The 23392-nt window shown below is 35.8% G+C and overlaps 4 protein-coding genes across 4 annotated transcripts; 1 reads left to right on the top strand and 3 right to left on the bottom strand.

Annotated features, from left to right (window-relative positions):
* Window positions 1–1354: 1354 nt before the first annotated feature.
* On the top strand, window positions 1355–6767 carry LOC113091756 (gap junction alpha-6 protein-like). The gene is made up of 4 exons (XM_026257386.1): window positions 1355–1481; window positions 3287–5759; window positions 5859–6019; window positions 6328–6767. The coding sequence occupies exon 2, from the start codon at window positions 3290–3292 to the stop codon at window positions 4334–4336; it is 1047 nt and encodes a 348-aa protein (XP_026113171.1). The 5' UTR covers window positions 1355–1481; window positions 3287–3289; the 3' UTR covers window positions 4337–5759; window positions 5859–6019; window positions 6328–6767.
* A 3405-nt stretch (window positions 6768–10172) lies between these two features.
* Window positions 10173–11715, bottom strand: LOC113091758 (small integral membrane protein 12). The gene is made up of 2 exons (XM_026257388.1): window positions 11642–11715; window positions 10173–11193 (listed from the first exon to the last, which is right to left on the bottom strand). Exon 2 carries the CDS (start codon window positions 11179–11181, stop codon window positions 10906–10908), a length of 276 nt encoding a protein of 91 aa, XP_026113173.1. The 5' UTR covers window positions 11182–11193; window positions 11642–11715; the 3' UTR covers window positions 10173–10905.
* Window positions 11716–12147: 432 nt separating this feature from the next.
* On the bottom strand, window positions 12148–18739 carry LOC113091769 (peflin). The gene is made up of 5 exons (XM_026257401.1): window positions 18653–18739; window positions 17481–17742; window positions 15437–15592; window positions 15098–15241; window positions 12148–12940 (listed from the first exon to the last, which is right to left on the bottom strand). The coding sequence occupies exons 1-5, from the start codon at window positions 18671–18673 to the stop codon at window positions 12711–12713; spliced, it is 813 nt and encodes a 270-aa protein (XP_026113186.1). The 5' UTR covers window positions 18674–18739; the 3' UTR covers window positions 12148–12710.
* A 1198-nt stretch (window positions 18740–19937) lies between these two features.
* On the bottom strand, window positions 19938–23361 carry LOC113091768 (gap junction beta-4 protein-like). The gene is made up of 2 exons (XM_026257400.1): window positions 23163–23361; window positions 19938–21760 (listed from the first exon to the last, which is right to left on the bottom strand). Exon 2 carries the CDS (start codon window positions 21712–21714, stop codon window positions 20941–20943), a length of 774 nt encoding a protein of 257 aa, XP_026113185.1. The 5' UTR covers window positions 21715–21760; window positions 23163–23361; the 3' UTR covers window positions 19938–20940.
* Window positions 23362–23392: the final 31 nt, after the last annotated feature.

Below are 23392 nucleotides of genomic sequence, written 5' to 3'. Positions count from 1 at the left end.
CAAACAGTTATGATCATAATAACAATCCTACACTGAGAGCTTAACTCATCAGGGTGATTCAATGTCAGTTTAACCAGCTTTAAGAAATGCTTTTTTTGCCTGTAACCTGCCGCAGATTAAAAAAGAAGTCTTTATGTCAGTAACTTATCAGCATATTGACAGATTTTATGGTGCAGCACTGATTGGAATGGTTAACTGTTTCTGCTTTCTGCGATGCCAAGTACAAGGAAAAGACGACCATGGGGAATAAATACTGAGGTTGTTAGTTGATATATATAAAAATTAACTCAAGAATTAGAAATAATGAACTAATTTTTCACAGGGTTATCTAGGAATTACCAAAGGAGTTCATCAGGCTTTAGGAGCAGATTTCTTTGCTACGACCTGTGCTATGCAAAATGCAGCAAACAAAGGAAGAGGATAAATAGCATTATGAGAATGAATATTTTATATGTACGTGAATTATTAATGTTATTCCTCCAAAAATTGAATAAGTGAGCGCAAAACAAGCTTTTTGCTTTAAATTAAATACTCACTTTAAACAGATGGACCCCCCCCCCCCCAGAGCTATAAACATGAGGATTTAGCCCAGATGAAAAAAATTAAATAATAATAATAATAATAATAATAATAATAATACAATCCATGGGGGCATGAGTTACCTCAATCAAAAGATAATCTTCTCTTATAATCGAATGCACTGAGGTATTAGGAAGGATGAAACATGGATCCAGCTTACTATTGAACCTTCTGAATTATTCTGGCCATCAGTTTAGTATGACTTTTAAGGCAGCATTTCATTTCATGTTGTTCTTTAACCTGCACATGGAAGAAGAAGAAAAAAAGATCGATTTGTGCTAAAATTAACAATTAACTAACAATAATTAGTCACGTTTAGAATGTGCATTCCTCTATGCGTTCATCTGCCTCTTTATTGCAAGTCTATAGGGCCTCCCTGTGGTGAAGACAGAGAATACACAGATCTGTTTCTTCATACATTTCTGCTGATGAGTATACAGTTGCACATCAATTACATAACTGCATAGGTTATTATTTTAATTATTTTATTATTTGCTCAATATGTATTTTTAAGTACAAACTAAAAACAATATTTTGTCTTTACATAAGGTTAAGCTTTGATATACATGTAGAAACAGATGTACTGTATATGTCCTGAAACTGAAGTTCAAAATAGGTCAGACCGCAATATTAATTCTCAAACACTGTAATTCTCCATGACGAAATTGGTCTTTGAAAGGCTCAGCACAGAAAGTCTATTTTTGAATCCATCCTTTCCTTTTCCTGCACTGAGTTCCTGTGGGAGGGCCACTGTAAGGCATGGGAAAGTTCCCTTTCCCTCACTTGTTTCTTTTTTTTTTTCTGATTAAGCAGCTGTGCTTCGACCACAAGTCCTAAGAAAACTCAGCGGCAGAATCTCCTTAAACAGACAACCGAGGATAAACATAAAACAGGGTTGACAGGTAAGAGCACTCATTGATAAACTGTTTTAGAGTTCAGTTTTGACCACGCTATGAGAGCGAAGCTATGTAATATTTCATTTTAATTCAACAACTTATTTAACTTGCGCTGTCCTGAAAAAAATAAATTTCACTGACAACCAAATTACGTATTATTGTCCTTTTGTTTTGTTTCTTTAAACTATACATATTCATATCTTACTGTAGACTACATATGTATTCATAATATTGAAGAAAGAAAGTTGAAACTTGAAACTGTATTAGATTTTTAAGGATTTGAGATATTTCTGAAAGCTGTTTAGTGCTGCTTGATAAAGATGAATACCGATAACCGGATTCCTGGCAGCGTTAAATCTCAGTGAGCTAAACTTTCTGGGAATTCATATGTCTTTATTATACAAGACATAACTGCTTCAGACAGTGCCTCTGGCTAAATCTATTTAAGATAACCCCTTCAGCCATGACACACAGTACTTAGAAACATTTTAGAAGTTTTGAACACATCTGCCTGTTTGTGCAAGCAAATGCAAACCAGCCAAGCCTCCAGCCAAAAGTAGAAAATAAATAGGCAAACAGATTTGAAAAGTTTGTCGTCTAGCAGTCTTGATGGGATGTTTACATAAATGTGAATTGTTTCAAGAGGGAATGCTGCGGCCATAGTGTTTTGAAATATTAACTTAACTAAATGAGTTTTAGGTGATGGCAAATGTAATAAAAATTGACTAAATGACCCTGCACAATTAACTATCCAATATTAAACTGATAAAATATATAAAAAGAAACCAAAACACTAATCATGGCTGATAACATCTCGGTTACATACGTAACCCTTGTTCCCTGATGAAGGGAACGGAAACGTTATGTCGTGACATAACAAAGGGTCATAACTAATGTCACTATGACATAACTCGTAGTGACTGACAGATAGGGAGCTAAATTATATACTGTGCATTCCAATATAGTATCGTTCAAAAGTTTGGGAAACATTTGTTTGATCATTCTTGACGGTAAGACATTTATAATGCCATAAACTATTTGTATTTCTAATAAATGCAATTCTTTTGAACTTAAAAAATCCTGAAACTAAATAAGGAATTAAAAATACAGTTTCCACAAAACTATTAAGCAGCACTGGTGACAAAAAGAAATGTTGCTTGAGCAGCAAATATAGCATATATTAATATTATTTCTGAAGGATCGCGTGACACTGATTACTGGAATATCCAACTTTGTCATCTCAGTAATAAATTGCATTTTCTTTCAAAAACATAAAACAATTTCACCAAGCCCAAACGTGTGTGTATGTTTATATATATATATATATATATATATATATATATATATATATATATATATATATATATATATATATATATATATATATATATATATATATATATATATATATATATATATATATATATGACTTAAAGTGCTAAATAATTAATGAGCAAATGTTAACAAGCCAAACTTCTCCACAGCCTGCAGAATCACTTCCAGTACATTTTACAGCTGTTGATAAAATGGTCTCACTTCAACAAACGTACAAATTGCCCATGCAAAATTAACAATGATTAAACAGAAAAATATGTTTCCAGATGCAACCTGCTTCAATAATTGCAGGAGAAATGGAAACAGAATCAGTCTGTTCCCTATTAAATCTGGACAACCTGAAAAATCAGAGGCATTATCCTTTGAGGTAATTTTAAAAGTGACTCATGCTGTTTACTGAGGTCTATCTGGATAATTTAGAGAAAGTGTTTCTATATATGGTTCACATTCTCAAGCCTGTATTTCTGCTTGTGCAGAGGATGTCCAGAGCTGACTGGGGTTTTCTGGAGCACCTGCTAGAGGAAGGTCAGGAGTACTCGACTGGCGTGGGGCGAGTGTGGCTAACCGTGCTCTTCCTCTTCCGCATGCTTGTGCTTGGCACAGCGGTTGAATCTGCATGGGACGACGAACAGTCTGACTTTGTCTGCAACACCAAACAGCCTGGCTGTGAGTCCGTCTGTTATGACAAGGCCTTTCCCATCTCCCACTTCCGTTTCTTCGTTCTGCAAGTCATCTTCGTCTCAGCACCAACCATTTTCTACTTTGGCTACGTGGCCCTGAGGACTAGAAATGCAAAGAGGTCAGAAGGTAAGCCAGAAGAGGAGGGGAGAACACAGAGACATAGTAAAACCAACGAGTTTAAGCTGGAGGTAATAAAGGAGGAAGAGGAAGTGAGCAACGAGAAGGAAATAGAGAAAAATCACAAACCTCAAGTCCCTTCAAAGCTCAAAGGCAAACTGCTGTGTGCTTATGCGACCAGCCTTGTGCTAAAGATTCTCATTGAGATTGGCTTCATTGTGGGTCTATGGATCCTTTATGGGTTCGTTATCAAGGCCAAGTACGAGTGCGAGAGGTTTCCCTGTCCTCACACGGTGGACTGTTTTGTCTCCCGACCCACAGAAAAAACAATCTTCACCATATACACGCAGGTCATTGCCGCAGTCTCTGTTCTCCTCAACGTTGTGGAGCTTCTCCATCTAATTCAGCTAGCTGTAACCCATCGACTAGAGAGGAGATATCAATGCGAGGAGGAGATTAATAAACTTATTAGAGCGACTTCTTCTAGAAAAGCACCAGCTAGAGCTCAAATACCATCATTTGAGGGGAAAAAACATCTCTTTCTTCCTGTGGCGCATGACTGCTACCCTACATCAGGGTTAGACTGGGATAAAAGAGATCCTACTTTAACAGAGGACATGCTCCCTAGCTACACAAAGTGCATGAGCAATGTGAAATCTGCCATAACTAAAAACAATCTTCATAAAAAACATCACAGGACTGAAGATAAACGGAGACATTATGTATGAGGATTACAAAATGAGAACCAAGGCTTGCGTAAATGTCCATTAGTGGTTGACTGTGCATTTGAGGGCCATTACCTTTGTTTAGACAGGCAGGGAACTGCCTTTTGTGATATGTGGCCATATACGGGAGCCTCTCAAGTAGTGATTCGTTTTTGAGAGGCTCAAGGTCAAGAAATACTCAAAACACTGAGCCTATGTCTAAAAACGGCAAAGTTAAAGTCTAGTGCTGCAATGAATGATAGATATGGTACAGATAAGGAAGTCCATAATGTACAGTATTTAAGGCCAAAATCAAAGTCAAACTATACCAACCAAATGTATATACAATATTTAAAATCTATTTATGAATTCATTTCATTTAAAAGTTATTTTAATGAAAAGAGTTCTGGTTCCATTTTTGAAAATGATTCGGTCTTTGTTAGATATATACAGTATGTTGCGTTCACACCATGTTGTTATTACAGTTTAAGTTATTCAAGTTAAAAATGGTTACGCCAATCTTACATTAAAAATAAGGTGGATAGACAAATCCAAAAATACAAGTACTTAAAATGCCTTAAACTTTGTATGTCTTTTGTATTTATTAAGTTTTTCAGTCAGTAATTATTAAACAGAAGTATCACAAAATAACTGCATTTTACAGCTGAAGCAGCTGCCATTTTTGGTGTTTGTATATGCTGCAGCAGTCGGGTGGTACAAGACGAAAAAAAAAAAATTACAAGTTGTAATTACAAGTACTACAAGGCTGTGAACACCTTTTACAAGTTGTAATTGAAACATGCCATGAATGCACCTATATGCCCAGTTGGGGAAGATTATTGGAAAAACGTGCATCTACATTTTCGCAAAACTCCAAACATGTTACTGCTGTTATGTGTGTTCGTACAACAACCAACTTATGAATAAAAGTTTGCCAGATTCATATTCATCCGTTTTGGATAAAGCTAATCATGGTTTTAGCGACACTCGCTGGACATATCATGTTCAAAATATCGTTTTGCAGAAATTTTGCCAACAGGTATGTTTCTCCAATGAGCCTGGGTTATATAACTGCATTATGTTAGATAAGCATAATCACAAACTGTGCAACTACTAAAGCGATATATACAGAGTGAGCAGTTGTTCCCTGGTAAACACTTCATAAAACACTGAAAACATTAACATGCTTAATATTTATGTAGTGATATGATCAACCATTTTTTTGGGAAAGTGGTACATTCCACCTGTATAAAAGGGGATGTGATTGACATCCAGGTAGCATGTCATTTGGGGGTCACGGATATGACGTCATCTTGTGTGCGCCGTGTTTATGTCCAGCAGTGTGGCTGAGGAGAGATTTTTTTAGATGCGGATAAACTTCTATCTCTACAAACCTCCAACTCGTACGCCAGTGAGTGCGCGGGTCGGTGTGAGTTATTATCTGCAGGTATGTCACATGTGTATGTCTCATATAGGTGTACATGTAGGTGTTTGCTGGGGATCCTGAGGCGGCAAATTTTGCATTTAACACGTTTTGTGTTTTTAGTGACACGGGGGGCCAGGAGGTGTTGCAGCAGGCTTTTGTGGTCTATTTGAGAGTATTTGCACGCGTTTCAGTCTCGACACCGGAGAGCTTCTGGGCGGGGTGGACTGTCCTTCATTGTGCCTGCTAATTCTTTCAACTACTCTTCTGCCATTTACTGGACGGTGAAAGTTGTGGTACTGCATACTTTGATCAAATTGACCGACTTAATTGTAGCGCACTGGGGGGTTACCGTGAAAACCGGAGCCGCTAGCGTTCCCGGCCTGAAGTGACTCATTGCCCTCAAACTAATTTGACTTTAACTTTGTGGGGGGTAATTACAGACGAATCATTAAGTGTTTGACGCAACCATTGTGTTTAACTGCCGTTTCTCTGTCAGACTAGTTTCTTTTAAATTGCTTTACTTAAGATTGTATTTTATTTTGTTTGTATGCATACTGTGACACGTCACAACCTGTTGTGTTGCCCACAGTCTGTGAGTACCAGTGAGTGAGGATTGCCAGTGACCTGGTGTCCTTGTTTCCGTCAGGCAGCGAGTGATAAGTGTTTCTGACAAATAATAACCTGATGTGCATATGTGACTGTGTATGAATGTGGGTATTTTGTTTCTTATGTTGTTCTGTTTCCTTTCCCTTCAGAATTGGGGTACCAGTCCTAGCCAGTGTCGTGTGTGGTGGTGGTGTGGCTGTAGGTTTGCGGTGTTCACAACGTGGGTGATGATGCTGTGTGGTTAGAGCACAAGTGTTTGCTGTGTTCATTGGATAAGTAACTTGAGTCCCCCAGTTCTGAAATCGGAAAATTGTTTGTCTTTCATATTTTTATGATCCATGCCTATCCCTTTTTTTAGTGCTTATTAAAATAATAAATTGTGTATATATAAATTAGTGATTTTGAATAAATTGTTGAATTCTGTGTACTGTGTCTGATATCTGTCTCAGCCACCACGTATCTGTGTGCTGGTGATACATTTGTATACCGGTAGGTCCCCGGCCAGTTTCCGGGGTGGCGTAGTCTATATTTCTTGCCATAGTTGGCGCTGGGTTAAATTCCCGACAACAGCATTGCCACATTTATATGAACAAATGTGGACAAAAATTCATCGTCTCATACTAATCTTGGTCATTTTTTAATATTTCTAAAGTTTTCAGAGTAGATAGCCTTCCGATATCATCAAGTTCTTTACTTTCCTGTTTGGTCATGAGGACAGTACATTCCAAAGCAGTCATTTTTAGCCATTTTATCTGTAACAGGAAAAAGGGAATGACGGGTACTTGATGGGACACTTTCTTACGGAAAGGGTCAAATCAAAACAATACAATGAGAATAATAAAAAAAAAAAAAACGGTGCTCTTTTTTTCTCCCCTTTCAAAAGGTATGCTTTGTTGGCTAATGGAAATGGTGTTTTACTAGAGGGTGTTATATTCGCTGTTGTGCTCCAGTCTATAAAAGATTAATGAGTCTAGTGCTTGTAAGGTTGCCAACCATAACCTGAAGTCTTTGCCCAATGTGTAGTTCTCTCCATCACAGCAGGCCTACACGGACGGTTAGCCTGTCATCTCTTGCCAATACAAGGTTTTAGAGGTGCTACACAAGATGTGTGGGTCAGCAAACAGCTGGTGAGGACTGACCTCTGAAGTTCCCCTCATCCGCCAAAGAGAAAGACAATTATATAGATACGAAAAAAAAAAAAGTAATGGATGCCTGCTCTCTTCAAGCTATTATGATGATACGTGGCTGAATACAGTCACAAAGGTCATTCTATTTGTGTAACCCAGCAGGGACACTGCCTGCATCTGTCTTTAGGTGAATTGTACAGAGTAGCACCAATTAAATTGAGCTGCCACACTTGAGGGTCGCTCCCTGGATCCTGATATCATTGTTCCAAACACTGATGCATTTCCCTTTACCTGCTTACCAGCCTCAGACAGAAAAACAAACAAACCGGTTTTAAAGCACTCTATGAACTGTACGTACCTTTGAAGCTGCAGTATGTGCTGGGCTCGGATGTGTGTGGGTGTTTTCTGGATGAGAGTTGGCTTCGAGTGGCCAGTCGACCTGTTCCCCATGGGGACTTAAGCCTTAGTGCCAAACTTCTCTCTGTAGGGTGTCTAAAGGCCACAGTATCAGGGAAAAATATGCGCTTCCTGTCAGCTGAAGTGATTAAGAACCATGTCTTCTCAGTGATAGCCATAACAAGAAGTCAAAAAAATCCACAAAGGTAAAACAGAGGCCTAAAAAATAACAAGAATGTTTAATTAACACATTGCATTGGCATTGAAAATCAATGTGCTTGCCCTTCAATCGAATGTTAAGAAATCACACTAATATATTAAAGTTTCCAGACAAGGTAAAAGATTAACAATGAAAATTCTGATATTGTATGTTTATCTACATGTTGTTCCAAACCTGTACACCATTCTTTTATTAGTATTTATGTTAGGTGACATTAACCATTAAAACTGAAGTATCTTCAGAACAAATGTCTAGCTATCAGGTAACTAAAATAATTCATGGATAACTGGATCCTGAATTTAAACAACCTGGACGAAATAGGCTTGTATCTAATTGTTTTTTTTTTTTTCATTGGTCACTCCAGGCACTGTATGTTCAGCCCTTACTATGAAAAAACGGAGGGCATTGTTACATTGTTTTTTGGTAAAATCCCACCTGCAGCAGATCCATGATGTCATCAGCTCTTCCAACACATGAAAGTACAACACCACAGTACATGAAAGTATTTAACAATGAAACATGTTTCAATAAAACTACCAATATATGTTGCCATATATTTACAAAAGTGCTTTTGATTGGTTGTAGTTCATTGCTTTATGGTTGCTAAGGTATTTTAAGAAGCTCTCCACCAGTCTCTTATGATATTCTGTGCAGTATACATGGCTTATGTTTACATTTATTCATTTAGCTGACGCTTTTATCCAAAGCGACTTACAATTGCTATATGTTAAAGTTTTGCACGCCTCTGGAGCAACTAGGGGTTAAGTGTCTTGCTCAGGGACACATTGGTGTCTCACAGTGGATTCGAACCCGGGTCTCTCACGTCAAAGGCATGTGTCTTATCCAATTTTACATTTTAAGTCTATGAGTTTTTCACCCATTACATCACCATATCAGTTATCAGTATTTGAACTTATTTTCTTTTAATATAATAAACATAATAACCCTGGGATAAGTTTTTTTTTTTTTAAATTTGCCAAATAAGTGGAAGGACACTCGATTTTCCCTCCTCGAAGTGTGAGAGAAATGGAAGCCAGTTTTCCAACTATCTAAAAAGATTCAGAGAGGCACAGTAGAAGCGGTTGTGGTAACTCAATTTTGAGTGTCCCTCCATTGTTTTATGTCACTGATGGAAATCTATAGTGAACAGTCATGCTGTAATTGTGCAGATATAGGCAGTAGACATCCTGACTGAGGGGCTGGGAGAGGCCAAAAGGCTTGGTTCCTTTTTTCTATCACTCAGGAATAATAGGGCTGTTTGTTCTCTGGGACATACAAGCACCTTTCCAGCACAAAACCCACAGTCTCCTACCAGGATATAGGCACAAACAATCCAGACAATACATCCTCTCTCACACAACTACTGGACACAGGAATAGGAGTACTTGTACAAATACAGAAGGTCATCTGACCCATAAGCAAGCATGACATTCTTGTAAGGCTGCATAATAATAATAATAATAATAATAATAATAATAATATCTAAGCAATAACAATGACTGGTTTAATTGGCCAAAGAAAAAATAATCATTATTTCTGCTCACTTAGCTTTCACACTTGTAATGTTTTGTCAATCTCTGTTAAATCGAAGGACATAAAAGTCAAAAAGGTTGAAAACCACTTGTTTAAAGTGACACTAAACACCTTTTTCCCTTAAATCAGCATACACAATAACATGGGCAGAATCCGTTAAATACGGAACAAAACTTACATTGAGTTTAAAGTAACGTAAATGTTTTAGGGCCGATTTGAAGCCATTCATTGAGTTCATCTGAAAAATATTGTTTTAAATACAACATTTTACTGAAAACAGGTTTAAGCAGACAAGCCAATGGTGCCTGGTCTCAGTATTTATGCCCTTTGCTGATTTAAATCAGCACTCATAAAGTTTCACTAGCTTGTTGGCAGCAAGGAAGCACAACTTATGCTGGAAAAGTTAGGGTGACCTCTGTTTAGTTCACTCTGGAGATTTGTAAAGTCTTGCTCTCTGGTTTCTGTTAATCAAGTTGCGTGCTGAAAGAAACATAACGTGCAGTATAGAAAGCAGACCATACAGCTGTCCAAACAAAATCACAGAAGTCAATGTAAATGCATTACTTCAAGTTTTTATTTATTTATTTTTTTGGTTTGAGATACAAGCTAAACCTTCTGATCCACATATTCAAAGTGTGTGCAGAGCTCTTACATGAACCGAAAAGACACGGAACTTGGCTTTCATTCCTCACTATCCACTGTTCATTATTACTAATTAGCAAAGAAAAACAATGACAGAGCTTGTATGAATTTCTGAGTGTCCTGAATCACTTCAGCCACTTGAAGTTCAAACGTCTCAAACATTTTCTAGTCCCACTCAAGTGTTGCCTTGCATAGATGCACTTTTATTCACACAGACACAAAACTTAACAAAGGTGGTCTTTCTTTGAGCTTCAGTCTCATAAGCATATGACAGGGAGCACAAATGGAAAACTCATTAAAGCTTTCCAAGTTAGGACTTGTGCAATATAGTCATGTGTCTGGATGCCTAAAGGCAAAAGATGAATATTGAGAAGTCTCAAAGAAAGAAAGTTTTTTAAAATTCTCTCAGCAGCCAAGTTCCACAAGCTGGCCTGCTAAATATTACAGCAAGACTCTGTGTAATTAGGGTGGCTGAATGCAGTGGCATAGGAATGGACATCAAATCCCACAAAAAAAAAAAAAAAAGTTTTCTGATAAAGTTTCTGTCCCTGGGGCCGTTGAGTGTCACAAATGAGCGCAAAGCCTGAGAAGTTTCACATCATTATATGGTAATCTTGCAGGACTTCAGGACATTTAATTAAACTTAGCTCTTCTCCGGTCGGTTTCTTTCCAGCACTGCCCTTGGTGTGAATTCCAGTTTGTCCTTCAGGCTGAGGACCTGTGTGCTGTCCTGACCGGTCAGTTCCTCTAATTTCCTATCCTCCCGTTGCTCCGCAATGCCCCTCTCTTCTCCTGGGGCATTAGGAGTTCCCCGAATAAACCACTCAAGGTGGTATCCAACAGCTCCCACCACAAAGGCCACTGGGAAGGTCACATAGGGCGCATAAGTGCGCGCTGCAGTCCAGATTACTGGCCACATAGTTGCAGAAACCTGAAAAAGTCAGTCCAAGTTCCAGAAAGTTATTCAGCTTTGATAAGCTGACAATACAGCCTTATAATCATTACTATGTTACCCAGCGACAATTTCAAGGATAACATACAGACACGTGCATTCATGAAGCCAAAGGTACTTTTTTCTGTTGTTTTTATAAGGCAGCAGAAATTAAATGAGAATGGCGTTATGTTAAAGTGCCAAACTACGTGTTTATGTAACATAACTTGATCATTAAATAATCAAGGTTACCAAAACAAGGTTACCGGTGTCAAAGCCTGGTGTTAAATGGCGCAATAGAAATACATTAATGCAACATTGAAACGATATACATGTTCCTGAAAACATAATAAGGAAACCCACTGACGATTTAGTGCATAATATTTCATAAATCTATACAATCATTCGCACGTGCGTTTATAAAATCTCATGACCGTAGTGTACGTACCTCTATCTCCAGGACAACTTCCTGCCTCCTTACGTCACCGTAAGCAACAATTTGATTGGCTATTTTTGTACGTCAGAATGACGTTTTCAAGGGTCGTTCGTTCAGGCGAAAAAAGTAAATAAATAAGTTCAATACAGGATGTCCTGTTAAAGCAATACTGACACCCAGTGACCAGTTGCAACATACTGGGAGTTTTTGTCATGAACTTAAAGCTCTTTTTAAATAATATTTCTAATAATACCAATACTACTACTACCACTACTACTAATAATAATAGTACAGTACAATTAATTTGTATATAAAGTACACATATGGTATACTCAATTCAGACACAATATATATATATATATATATATATGTGTATGTATGTATGTATGTATGTATGTATGTATGTATATATATATATATATATATAATTTTTTTTTTTTTATGAAAACATTTATTTTAAAATTAAAAACAACACATGCATGAGAAAATACATCACAATTAAATAGATACACCAAGTCTGAATTTAAATGCATTGTTTAATTGTGAGCAAAACCGCGTAAGAAAGAAACCCAATACATAATACATAAAGAAACATACAATACATAAGGAAAAAAAAAGTGGTTAAGAGGGCATAAATATTATCAAATAAAAGGCATAAAGCAAGGGAGGGAAACCTAAAAATATTTGCATTTCAAGCATTCATCATAATCAGAATTTTTTTGCTAACATTAAAAAGGTACAGAAATGTTAATTAAAACAAAGAAAATCAAACATTATTATACTTCTGTGACATACTCCCATTAATTAGTAAATAGTGCATGTTGCATAGCTAATGTCATTTTATTTACATATACCACAAATATTTTTGGCAACAGTTTAGTCTTAAATAACTGGTTGCATTACAGACAACCCAATTAAAATAGTAGTCTCTTGCGATGAGTGCTTTAATTTGGCTAGGTGGCAATGCTAAATGAACAAATGTAAAATCAGGGTAAGCTGCAGTGAAAGGCACTGTTGAGAGGGTGAGGTGGCATGCTGTAAACTCAGAATCAGATCATCTTTTGAATTGCTGTGCAGTCCTTTACACCAGTCTGGTAACGGCACCAGAAAGGAAGTCTTCGTAGCTCAACCTCACATTGCCAGTCATGCCTGTGTCTTTCTCACGGAATGCTTGGGTCATGCTCTGAAGCTGCGTGCACACCTGAATGAAGCGGTCCAGCTGGAGAACCCCATTCACACCACGAGCAGAGAAACGATTCACCAGTTCCTGAATGAACTGAGGACTCAGATTGTAGCCCATCTGAGATAATGCTGGGAAATAAGAAACACAGTGGTAATTAAAACATTACATTTACCATATACAGTTTTGTTTTTCAGCCTTATGCTCACCAAGGCTAAATTTATCTGATAAAAAATATAAATAACGTTTTCTATTTTTGTATACAATTAAAATGTTGTTTATTTCTGTGATACAAAGCTGAATTTTCAGCAGTCATTACTCCAGTCTTTACTGTCACATGATCCTTCAGAAATCATTCTAAAATGCTGATTTGCACAAATTGCATACCTTATTATTTTCAATGATGGAAAGTTGCCGCTTAATATTTGTTCGTGTAAAACTAAAATTATCCATTTTCAGTCAGGATTCTTTGATGAACAGAAAGAACTCGAAAGAACAGCATTTATTTGAAACAGAAATCTTTTGCAACATTACAAATGTTTTTACTCTCACTTTTAATCAATTTAATATATCCTTGCTGAATAAAAGTACTAATTTCTTTTTTTTTGTTTTTTTCTAAATAATAAAAATCAGGGAATGCTTACATTGCCAACCACTAGTTTTACATAAAGGTATATATGAGTTGGCAACAAAAAGTGGAGGAGGTTTGGAAATGAAACATGTTAGAAGGACTTTTCCCCATCAAAGCCTTCAAGGGTCCCTAAATCCCTCTTTTTTTTTCCTGCACAGACCCTGTTAAACCCTTCTACTGGTGTGTTCGTATCCACCATGTTTTCAACACTCTGTCACTCACCAGTAATCATCACTACACTTTCAGGCCAATTCAAATCCTTACAATGGCTTCAACCACCGCTGCGGATGAAATATTGCTCTGGCAGTCATGAACAGTCTTGTCCATACAAAATCAATGAGCACAAAAAAAGACAAGATAACAGCTCCGATTTGAAAGTTGAAAGTTATTTCAAGAGCAATTTTTCATGACTTCTCAACAATGAAATCGGCTCTACAAATAATGGTGTGTTCAATGGCGCAGGATTAGATGGGAAAAGAGGCAGAGAATACAAGCTCAGCAGCTGTATTTCCTTACTTCTGTGACTGCTACATCTTGTGTGTGTTCCAGAACATTTCTATATTTAAACAATGTTTTGCATTACTTATGAACATTTTAATAATTACAGTTTTTTGTAAATATGTTTATTTTTTCTTCTATTGTGAAAATCACTTTATCTACGAGCAATAAACCTATTAATCTCTTTGCAAATTCCAAAAATAAGTGATATGTGAATCACTTAAACGTGATTTGAGGAAACAGACATAAATACATGTTAGTTGATGGATGCAGTGTGGTTAACACAATTAGCAAGCCTTGCTACAGTAAATCACAGCAAGAGCTTTCTGAAAGATCACAATTACATTTTGAACTAAATTAAATCATTGGAAAAATAATACTTCACACAACTGTTTTAATGTGTTTATATATATATATATATATATATATATATATATATATATATATATATATATATATATATATATATATATATATATAATAAATGCAGCTCTGATGAGCATACGAGATTTCTTTCAATAACTGTCACAAATTTACACTACCATTCAGACAAATTTACACTACCATTAAACTGCAAAAATGAAAATATTCTGAACTCAGAATTTCTTAATATATTTTTTGGAAGACAGCTGAGATGGAGACTGCATTATGTTGCACTTTTTAGCAGTCCTATCAAAATTAGCTCATTAACATATGCAATTAATTTTTTTCAGTTTAACGTGTAAAAAATATTTAAAGCAATTAATGAAAGGGCAGAGCTAGGGTTGAGCACCACACTCACAGCTGCTGCTTCTTTTGTTCTTGACGAGAATTGCATTTATTTAGAGGGAGCTTCAGTAGAACAACAGTAAACTTGTTAAATATGGCATTTGTTATAATGTGTTTATGTGAAGAATTTTTTTTTTTTTTACTTAAATTATAAGTTGTTATATTTTTAATTCTAATAAATATATATATTAGTAAATATGTATAGTATATAGTAAAATAGTAAATTGATCCTTCAGCTGGGAGCCATTTCAAACAAGTACATTTTGGAGCCTGAACACAGCATCGCAAGGGAACGCTGGAATCTGTCCTTAGTGACATAACAGCGTGAAGATGTGACCTTTACTGCAAACATGTTATCTTGGGTCTCTCTCCTGACCTGTAATTTACTCACCCTGGTGCATCTCATTGCTGTTAATTGATCCAGATCGGTCGCGGTCGAACTGTTGGAACACTGCCCTCCACTGCTGCAGAAACATCCACAGTGCAGAGAAACCAATTACATCTACACGTCCGGTTTTGGTCTTGTCAAACATATCTGGAAATGAAGACAAAGCACTGATTCTTGCTTCAATTTCCTTCGGCACAGGAGATGTCATCAGATGACTTGTATTGTTGTATTGTTTATTTGACATTGTAGCATTCTGTTATTTCGTTCTACGGTGATATAAGCATCCATTCAGTAATTTAACAATTTGATCAGAATGGTTATGTTAACAATGGCAACACTCACTGAGCATCATCATGCAGGTTTCGTCATTGAAAGAGGTGTTGTTGGAATTCATGAGTGCTTGCTTCAGTTCTTTTCCGTTAATGTAGCCACTACGATCTGTATCCACAGTACAAAACCACTGGTAGGCCTCAGGGTTCACACCGGGAGGAATGTTACCTAAATCATGAAACCACACTACATTAGTGAGTTAGATGCAAATGTATTTCTTCATGATCAGCTGATACGAGATAATTCAGTCAGTTCAAAACAAATCATACCACAGTGAACCACACACCAAAATATTATTTAGGATTACTTTTTAAATCTCATATAAACCTCAACCAGTTGACCAATACAATTATAGACATGAAACTGCAGTTATCATTTGTTTTTGTTTTTTTTAAATCTCAGTTAATTTATTTATTTTTAATGATTTTAGTTTTGGTTAACAATAACAACCCTGGCGTATACAGCTGGGATTGCATTAGCTAATTTATATTCACACGTGGCTTCCTTTGTGTACTGAATGGATCACACTTCATTACTTGCATATGACAGTGAGACAATGATGAGGACAAGCAGTCCTACAGGTCAGATGTGCAAAACATATTGGAAATGTGAGCCAGCCAAGGTTGTCAGCGATGTGTCGTCTCGATCCCAAGAGGGACAAGAATAAGTTGTGCAATTTGGTGAAGCACAGACGGTCACTGTATCCCTCGGGAGGGATAAGCACTGTTCAGAGGACAGTCTTTGAATCTGACAGCCTTTCTTACATGACATTACAGAATACTTACCGACATAAACGCAGAAGGACACAAAAACACGAACCCCTTCGCTCGGAATTACCACACTCATCACTCTGATTCTCCTGTGGGCACATTCTGTACCGGATCAGGACAAGTACACTGTCATCCTGCAGTGTATCAGCATCAGTCATTCAGTGAGGGGCATATGACACAGCTGCAGTGCAGGAGGATCAAGGACCTTGTCTGCAGTACCTTCATAAATTTCTCTCTTGGATTTTATTTCACAGCCCTCAGCCACTGCACGCCTGATGAAATGGCAGCGGCTCGCAGAGTCTTAGCTGCCAACTCTGACACTCAGACATCATCAGTCAAACCTGATGCCTACCACTCCTGAAACCATGTGGACAAATTCACCTGCTGGACCAACATCTATTACAGTGCATTTGCAGATGAATGAAGCTGTGGGAAACATTCTGATAAGAAAAGTTATATATATGTTATATACCAAACCACATTCCTATTCCTCTACATTCCAAATTAGATCACATTTATTTGACTCAATTATAATATATAATTGAGGCTGCATTTATTTGATTACAAATACAGCAAAGCCGCACTGCTGTGCATATTATTACAATTAAAAAAAATAAGTGTTTTCTATTTTAATATTCTAAAATGCAAATTATTCCTGTGATGGCAAAGCTGAATTTTCCGCAGCCTTTACCCCAGACGTCAGGGTCACGTGATCTATCAGAAATTATTCTAAAAAGCTGATTTACTGCTCGAGAAACATTCCATATTACTGTCAGCTCCGAAAACAGCTGTGCTGCTTAATATTTTTGTGGAAATCGTGTTTTTTTTTTTTTTTTTTTTTTCAGGACATTTTCAAAAATAGTAATTTCAAGGAACATTATTTATTTGAAATACAATTTATTTTCAATGGTAACTTTTTTTTTCTGTCACTTCACTTTGTTGATTCAATTTGCTGTGTCCTTGATGAATAAAAGTTTAATTCACAAAAAAATACATAAATATGGAAAATCTTACACACCACAAACATTTTTACAGTAGTGTACATATTAGCCCTAAATCTTGACTAAACCTTGACCAAATCAAACCTAAAAAATGTATATGATTTTCATTACATGTTTTTAATTATTAAATATAATGACATCCTTACGTTTGGCCTAAGTGTCTAAAAAATACTTTTGAAGGCCACTGTACAAACACACACACATAAAAATAATTTAGAAATATATTTATATACCCAAAATTATACTCAGCAAAATTAAAACAAAACAGAGTTACATGTCTCTAACCTGCAGGTGCCTGCTGACTGTACGGTCCACCCTGGGGTTGTCCATAACCTCCGTAAGGACCACCTGGAGCTTGGCCCCCACCGGACGGCGCTCTTGGACCAGGTTGACCATAAGACCCGTATGGAGCTCCTCCACCATACTGCTGCCCTGGAGGGGCACCGCCATAAGGTGAACCATACTGTCCACCAGCGGGACCACCTCCATACGGTGCCCCTGGAGGCGGCTGGTGCTGGGGAGCATTACCCCCTGGCCCCTGATAACCCTTCCAAAAACAAATAATATAAAGTTTGTATTTAAATAAACATGAGTAACTTGAAATGCTGAACTGCAATAAAACACCAACAGAGATTAATTAGATGTGATTAAATGGCATGAGCCAAAGCAATTATATCACCAAAACAATAAAGATATGATTATAATCAGATTAACTTGTTTAGGTCATTTATTCATGCTCATGTTGTTCTGTATGAGTTTATTTCTTCTGTGGAATACTAACATTTATACAGTATGACTTTTATTACTATACTGAGTTTATATAATATTTATAATATTAATATAGGAGATATATTAGAAAGGATTACATATTTAGTCCCCATTCACTCACTGCATTTTTTTCTCTATACAAAGAAAGTGATATGATACTATAAAGTCTTCTCTTGCGTTTCACGGAAGTTTGTACCGTAGAATTATATTAATTGGTACTTGTAAACTCTTACTTTTATTATTATTATTGTTATAATATTACACCACTAACAATAACTGTAAAACTACGGTATGTAAATGGATGGTAAAGAGTAAGGTAGCATTACATGCCACTGACACATCTCTGTTTTGTATCTTTTTTTGTATGACATTATGTAAGATAAAGATGTAAAACATATGGTTATTTCATACACTGTGATTCCTGACTGAACAGCACGCTCTCAACAGAAACACAATACTGTTACCACTTAAATGTTTCATATTAGCTACAGTGCTAAGCGACTAGCCTAAAAAAAAGTCTGTTTCTAAGTTCACGCGTTTGGAATCAACGTCATTCTACACAATTTCCCAGTACACTTACACTAAAGGTTTAGACCGTAAGACGAATATGAAAGAATCATATAGACATAAAAGATACATATATATATATGTGTGTGTGTTAAATATGTAAACCCGGAAGACAGACTTACCTGTCCGTATCGATAACTCATTCCGCTGAGGATCTTAGCAAATGGAGTGATTCGGCTGTATTTATTAAGGCCCGCCTCCTGAAGCTGATTGGTGCGTTTTAACGTTTGTCAAAAGGGAGCTTTGTATTTTCCCATCTGATTGGATAAAACATGGAAAATGGCTCATAGCAGAAACTGTGAGTCATTCTGTTTATATGTGAAAGTTTTGTTGAATAGAAACCATTTTTGAATGAGGGTGGAGTTGTTATATTGAGGTAAGAACGATATGTATTTTTACCTCGCTAATGAGCAATTGATGATGTACATGACGGGAGATGTAGCAGTCAACTGTAATTGGACAATGTTTCTCAGTTAGATTGAACAATTATTGGCACGTCGAAATTATAAATGAAGTAGACCAGGCTGAGTATGCAGGTGTACCACAAGGCTCCACGCTTCTTTCCTGGGTTGGCATACAGGTGCTCACCCTTGTGGACATTGGTGTACTTCTCAATCTTCATTTTACGGAACTTGGCATGAGTCAATATCGTTTGAGACGGTCGAATGACAAAAATGATCTAGAGACTATAGAAGGATGTGGAGGATGGGGAAAATTGATCGTATCAGACATAAGTACAAATTTGATTTGATGAATTAATGCTTATATTACTCAATATTTACGTAACATTCATACATTTATTTATTTATGTTCACATACTCTTATGTATTATTCATTGATTGTGACATCGATCAGTAGAGTTGGCCGAAGCCAATAATAAAAAAAATAAAAATAAAAATAAATAAATTGGATGGTTTATTTATCATCTGACTAAACAGTAATCAATTAATTTGATAATTTACTGAAGACAACAAATCCCATCAAACCACGTGAATATTATTGTTTTGGTAGTGCACCCTCTAGTGGCAGGTCCTACAACCTGTACCTTTAAACTTGGAAATAAAATTTACATTTTGGCATATTCCCATGAATTGTAATATTTTTTTTTATTTTTTTTTATAATTGTTTTTTATTATGCAAATACAAAGAAAACAGAGAGATTGTACAATAATCAACCTGGTTTTCCAGCCAAGTTCATTCAAATGTTTACCAGTACTTAACAATAACCTCTATACAATAGGGGAAAAAAATAAAAAAATAAATAAATTAGATTTAACACAAGGAACACTCCCCTTCGCCTTATACATACATCCCTCTTTTCTTTTTCCTTTTCTCTTTTCTCTTTTATTAGACAAAAGACAACAGACAAGACAAATCAGACAACTATTTAGATCATGAATTGTAATATTGACCATTAAGAAATAGAGATATGTTCAGAGATGGTGTACTCATTTATGCTTTTATTTAGTATATAATTTAGTAGTGCTTCACTTTGAAGTACAGTATGTGCAAAATAAACAAGAACAAATACAGTAAAGCATATGTATATTCAAAAAATATTTCTGTAAACATTATTACTTTACAGTGCAAGTGGGTCAAAGACGAAAAAGGGTTTAAGCATCAAGTGTAATAATGCTTTAAATAGTTTTTCCTCTTTTTTTCTGTTTAATTTAATTTCAATTTTGTCAAGCAAAAAAAAAAAAAAAAAAAAAAATCAAAAATCTAAATCATCAATTTTTTCCTGATTTACAGAAGAGACTCCCTAAAATGTAATTCAGTGTAACAATCTTGTAAGGCATATCCGACAAAAATAAATTTATGACATTAAAAGTGTAATTACTTTCACCTCACATACTAATTAGTTATTATTGTACTTTTGATTTGTACATCTTAACGTCTTAAACCCATGTACTGTACATGAAGCATTACATTTGTTTTTGAGCAAATCATAAAAGTATTGATGTGCAAAATGAAAAGACTTCATTAGGTTAGTGCAGTCCAGCTTTCAAGACTTTCTGTGTGTCCAGTAGCTGTTAATCAATGTTTTGCAGAAAATGTCAGACTTTAGTGTGGACACTTTATTTACTGTATTAGGCCAGGAACTGGATTCTTACTATGGTTTCCTCCCCACTATGTTGTTCTCTGAAGTGGGTCTGTACACTAGGGGACACTGTGCTCCTTTAGTGGAGGAGACTCAAGAATACACTTCCAAATTTTATTTTATTTTTTCATTTAAATGATTGCATATAAGAAAATAATGAAATTCAAAATTTGTCATAGATATGTTATTGTCCCAAGAAAAAGCAATATTCCTTTGGTGTATTGGCATTATCTTTATTATTAGCAAGGTCCAGTGTGTCTCATTAATGTTTATAATGCCTGCTTGCATCACAATCATTTCAGACGATAACTATGCTGGTTCTGAATCCTTCTCTCCTCCTGTGACCTTTGCCTTTTTAAAGTTGCTGAGATTCTGGTTGGATGAAGCCGTTGGATCCACCCTTTTGTAATCATGCTGTAAAAGGCGTTGATGCTGTTTAAGCAGGCACTTGCGAATTTTCTTGGTAATCAGATAGAACATCTCGCAGATACACATGAAAATGCAGAGTGATGAAGTGACCACCATAAAGAAGGTGAAGATTTTCTTTTCTGTAGGACGGGAGATGTAGCAGTCAACTTTATTTGGGCAAGGTTCCTCAGTGCATTTGACAACTCTTGGCATGTCAAAATGATAAATGTGGTACAGAATATAGAGGAAACATGCATCAAAGCCAGCTTTGAACACCAGGCTGAGGATGTAGGTGTACCATAGCCCTCCGCGCTTCTTTCCTGGGTTGGCATACAGGTGTTCACCCTTGTGGACATTGGTGTACTTCTCATTCTTCATTTCACGATACTTGACATGAGCCACCACCATGAGAGACGGGCAAGTGACAAAAATGATCTGGAGAGCCCAAATACGGATGTGGGAGATGGGGAAATAATGGTCATAGCAGACATTAGTACAACCCGGCTGGGCGGTGTTGCAGATGAAATCTTTCTGTTCATCACTCCACACCTGCTGAATGGCCACCACAAACACCAGGACACGACACACAAACACCACCGATAGCCAGACACGCCCAAATACAGTGGAGTACTGGCTAACCCCGCCAAGCAGGACCTGTAAGGACATCCAGTTCATGTCTGCCACCACAAAGAGCTGCCTTACTCATAACAGGATGGCAATCCTGTTTAAAAAAAAGAAACGAAAGGAAAAGAAACATTAATATATAAATGAGTTCAATGGCAGTATGTCACAGGAATGCAGAGTAATCATATAATCAACCTTTTGCAAATATCAAAATGGATATAAATTTTTCATAATGTAAATTATAATGTAATATATATAGGCAACTTTACCATTATCAAATATGCTTTCATTAAATGCATGCTTTAAATCATTCAAATCTGGTCTAAGATTAGACAATATATTAACATATAATATGAAATAAATTATTAGTATATATATATATATATATATATATATATATATATATATATATATATATATATATATATATATATATATATATATATATATATAATATAATATAATATAATATATTTAATGAAAGCATATTTGATAATGGTAAAGTTGCCTAAATTAAATAATTTATTGTGTTACATTATTTTCTAAATATTAACAAAAAGGTTTTATTTATTTATTTATTAAATGGGCTTAACCCAGTTATTCTAAATGGCTAAATAATATAATTCATTCAGTGAGTATATTTGATGTGACTTTTTTCATACTCTTAAAAAGATATGTATTGTATATGTGTCTAATACATTAATGACATTAATTTATAATAAGTTTATGAGCTATGACTATTCTCTACTAGCAGAATTCCCCTGCTAAACATCTTCTTTTGGTTTCTTCTTCACTTGGTTTCACTAGAAATCTTAATCTTTTTTTTTTTTGGTTTTGTTTTTAAGAAAGAGGTAGAGCTAAGATAAAAAAAAATGAAAAAAATAAAAAGTGTCTAAAAGCAACATTAAGTGCTTATTTTAGGGGGCTTTCATTTTCTGTACAGATTATTTTATAGCAGCCTACATCAAGCTGTGTTTTCAAAGTAAATAAATCTGTACCTTATGTATGTAAATGTACTGTACTTCTCTTTATTGTCATCAATTGTCATAATAGATCTGCTTGCAGTATTCACAGAAGTGAATAGATTTATCATGGATTAAGTTTGCAACAGCATTGTGTTCAAATCTCTGTCAAGTTGTATAGACAACAAAATAGTTCTCATAGTTTGAATATCTTCTTGTTCTCTTGACGCATTATCTTCTTACAGGAAACTCCCTAGACAGTAGACTTGCCATTTACTTTTAGCAGATATGTGCATGTACATCACAAAATATGCTTAAATTTAATTTACAGTAGTTAAAGTTAAAGTGTACAAGTTAGCACTTACTAATACAAATATACAAACCAACATAAGATTTTTTTTTTTTTTATCTACATGTATGTACTGTTCTAAATTATGTGAGTCTTGATCCCTATCACAACGACAATGATTATAAAATAAATAAATAAATAAAACTTCCCCTTAGTTTGAGAATATATCAATTCTATGTGTCTCTTACCTTCTTTAGATGTCGGAGAGGTTCAATATGAGCTGTTTGTACTGCATCGGAATCAAAAGGTTAAGCTCTGCCTTCGTTTGACAATCTAGACAGACTTGATTTTGCTGGAGGGCTGTGCCATATCTATAACTATACTCATCGGAGTTTGTTAAATGAAACCAAAAGAAAGTGTTAAACTGAAATGAATGAAACCATTACTTATGCTTCAACTCCACTGTGGGGGATTTGCT

This window comes from Carassius auratus, unplaced genomic scaffold (assembly GCF_003368295.1).
Source record: "Carassius auratus strain Wakin unplaced genomic scaffold, ASM336829v1 scaf_tig00214282, whole genome shotgun sequence".
NCBI lineage: Eukaryota > Metazoa > Chordata > Actinopteri > Cypriniformes > Cyprinidae > Carassius > Carassius auratus.
This window is presented reverse-complemented; position numbering and strand designations above follow the sequence as displayed.

Excerpts from the sequence above, each read along its gene's own strand:
- LOC113091756 (XM_026257386.1), top strand. The coding sequence starts at position 3,290 with ATGTCCAGAGCTGACTGGGGTTTTCTGGAGCACCTGCTAGAGGAAGGT.
- LOC113091758 (XM_026257388.1), bottom strand. The coding sequence starts at position 11,181 with ATGTGGCCAGTAATCTGGACTGCAGCGCGCACTTATGCGCCCTATGTG.
- LOC113091769 (XM_026257401.1), bottom strand. The coding sequence starts at position 18,673 with ATGAGTTATCGATACGGACAG. Across the intron at positions 15,593-17,480 it reads CAGTCAGCAGGCACCTGCAG|GTAACATTCCTCCCGGTGTG; the intron begins GTTAGAGACATG and ends TTCATGATTTAG. Across the intron at positions 15,242-15,436 it reads AACCTGCATGATGATGCTCA|ATATGTTTGACAAGACCAAA; the intron begins GTGAGTGTTGCC and ends CTTCATTTCCAG.
- LOC113091768 (XM_026257400.1), bottom strand. The coding sequence starts at position 21,714 with ATGAACTGGATGTCCTTACAGGTCCTGCTTGGCGGGGTTAGCCAGTAC.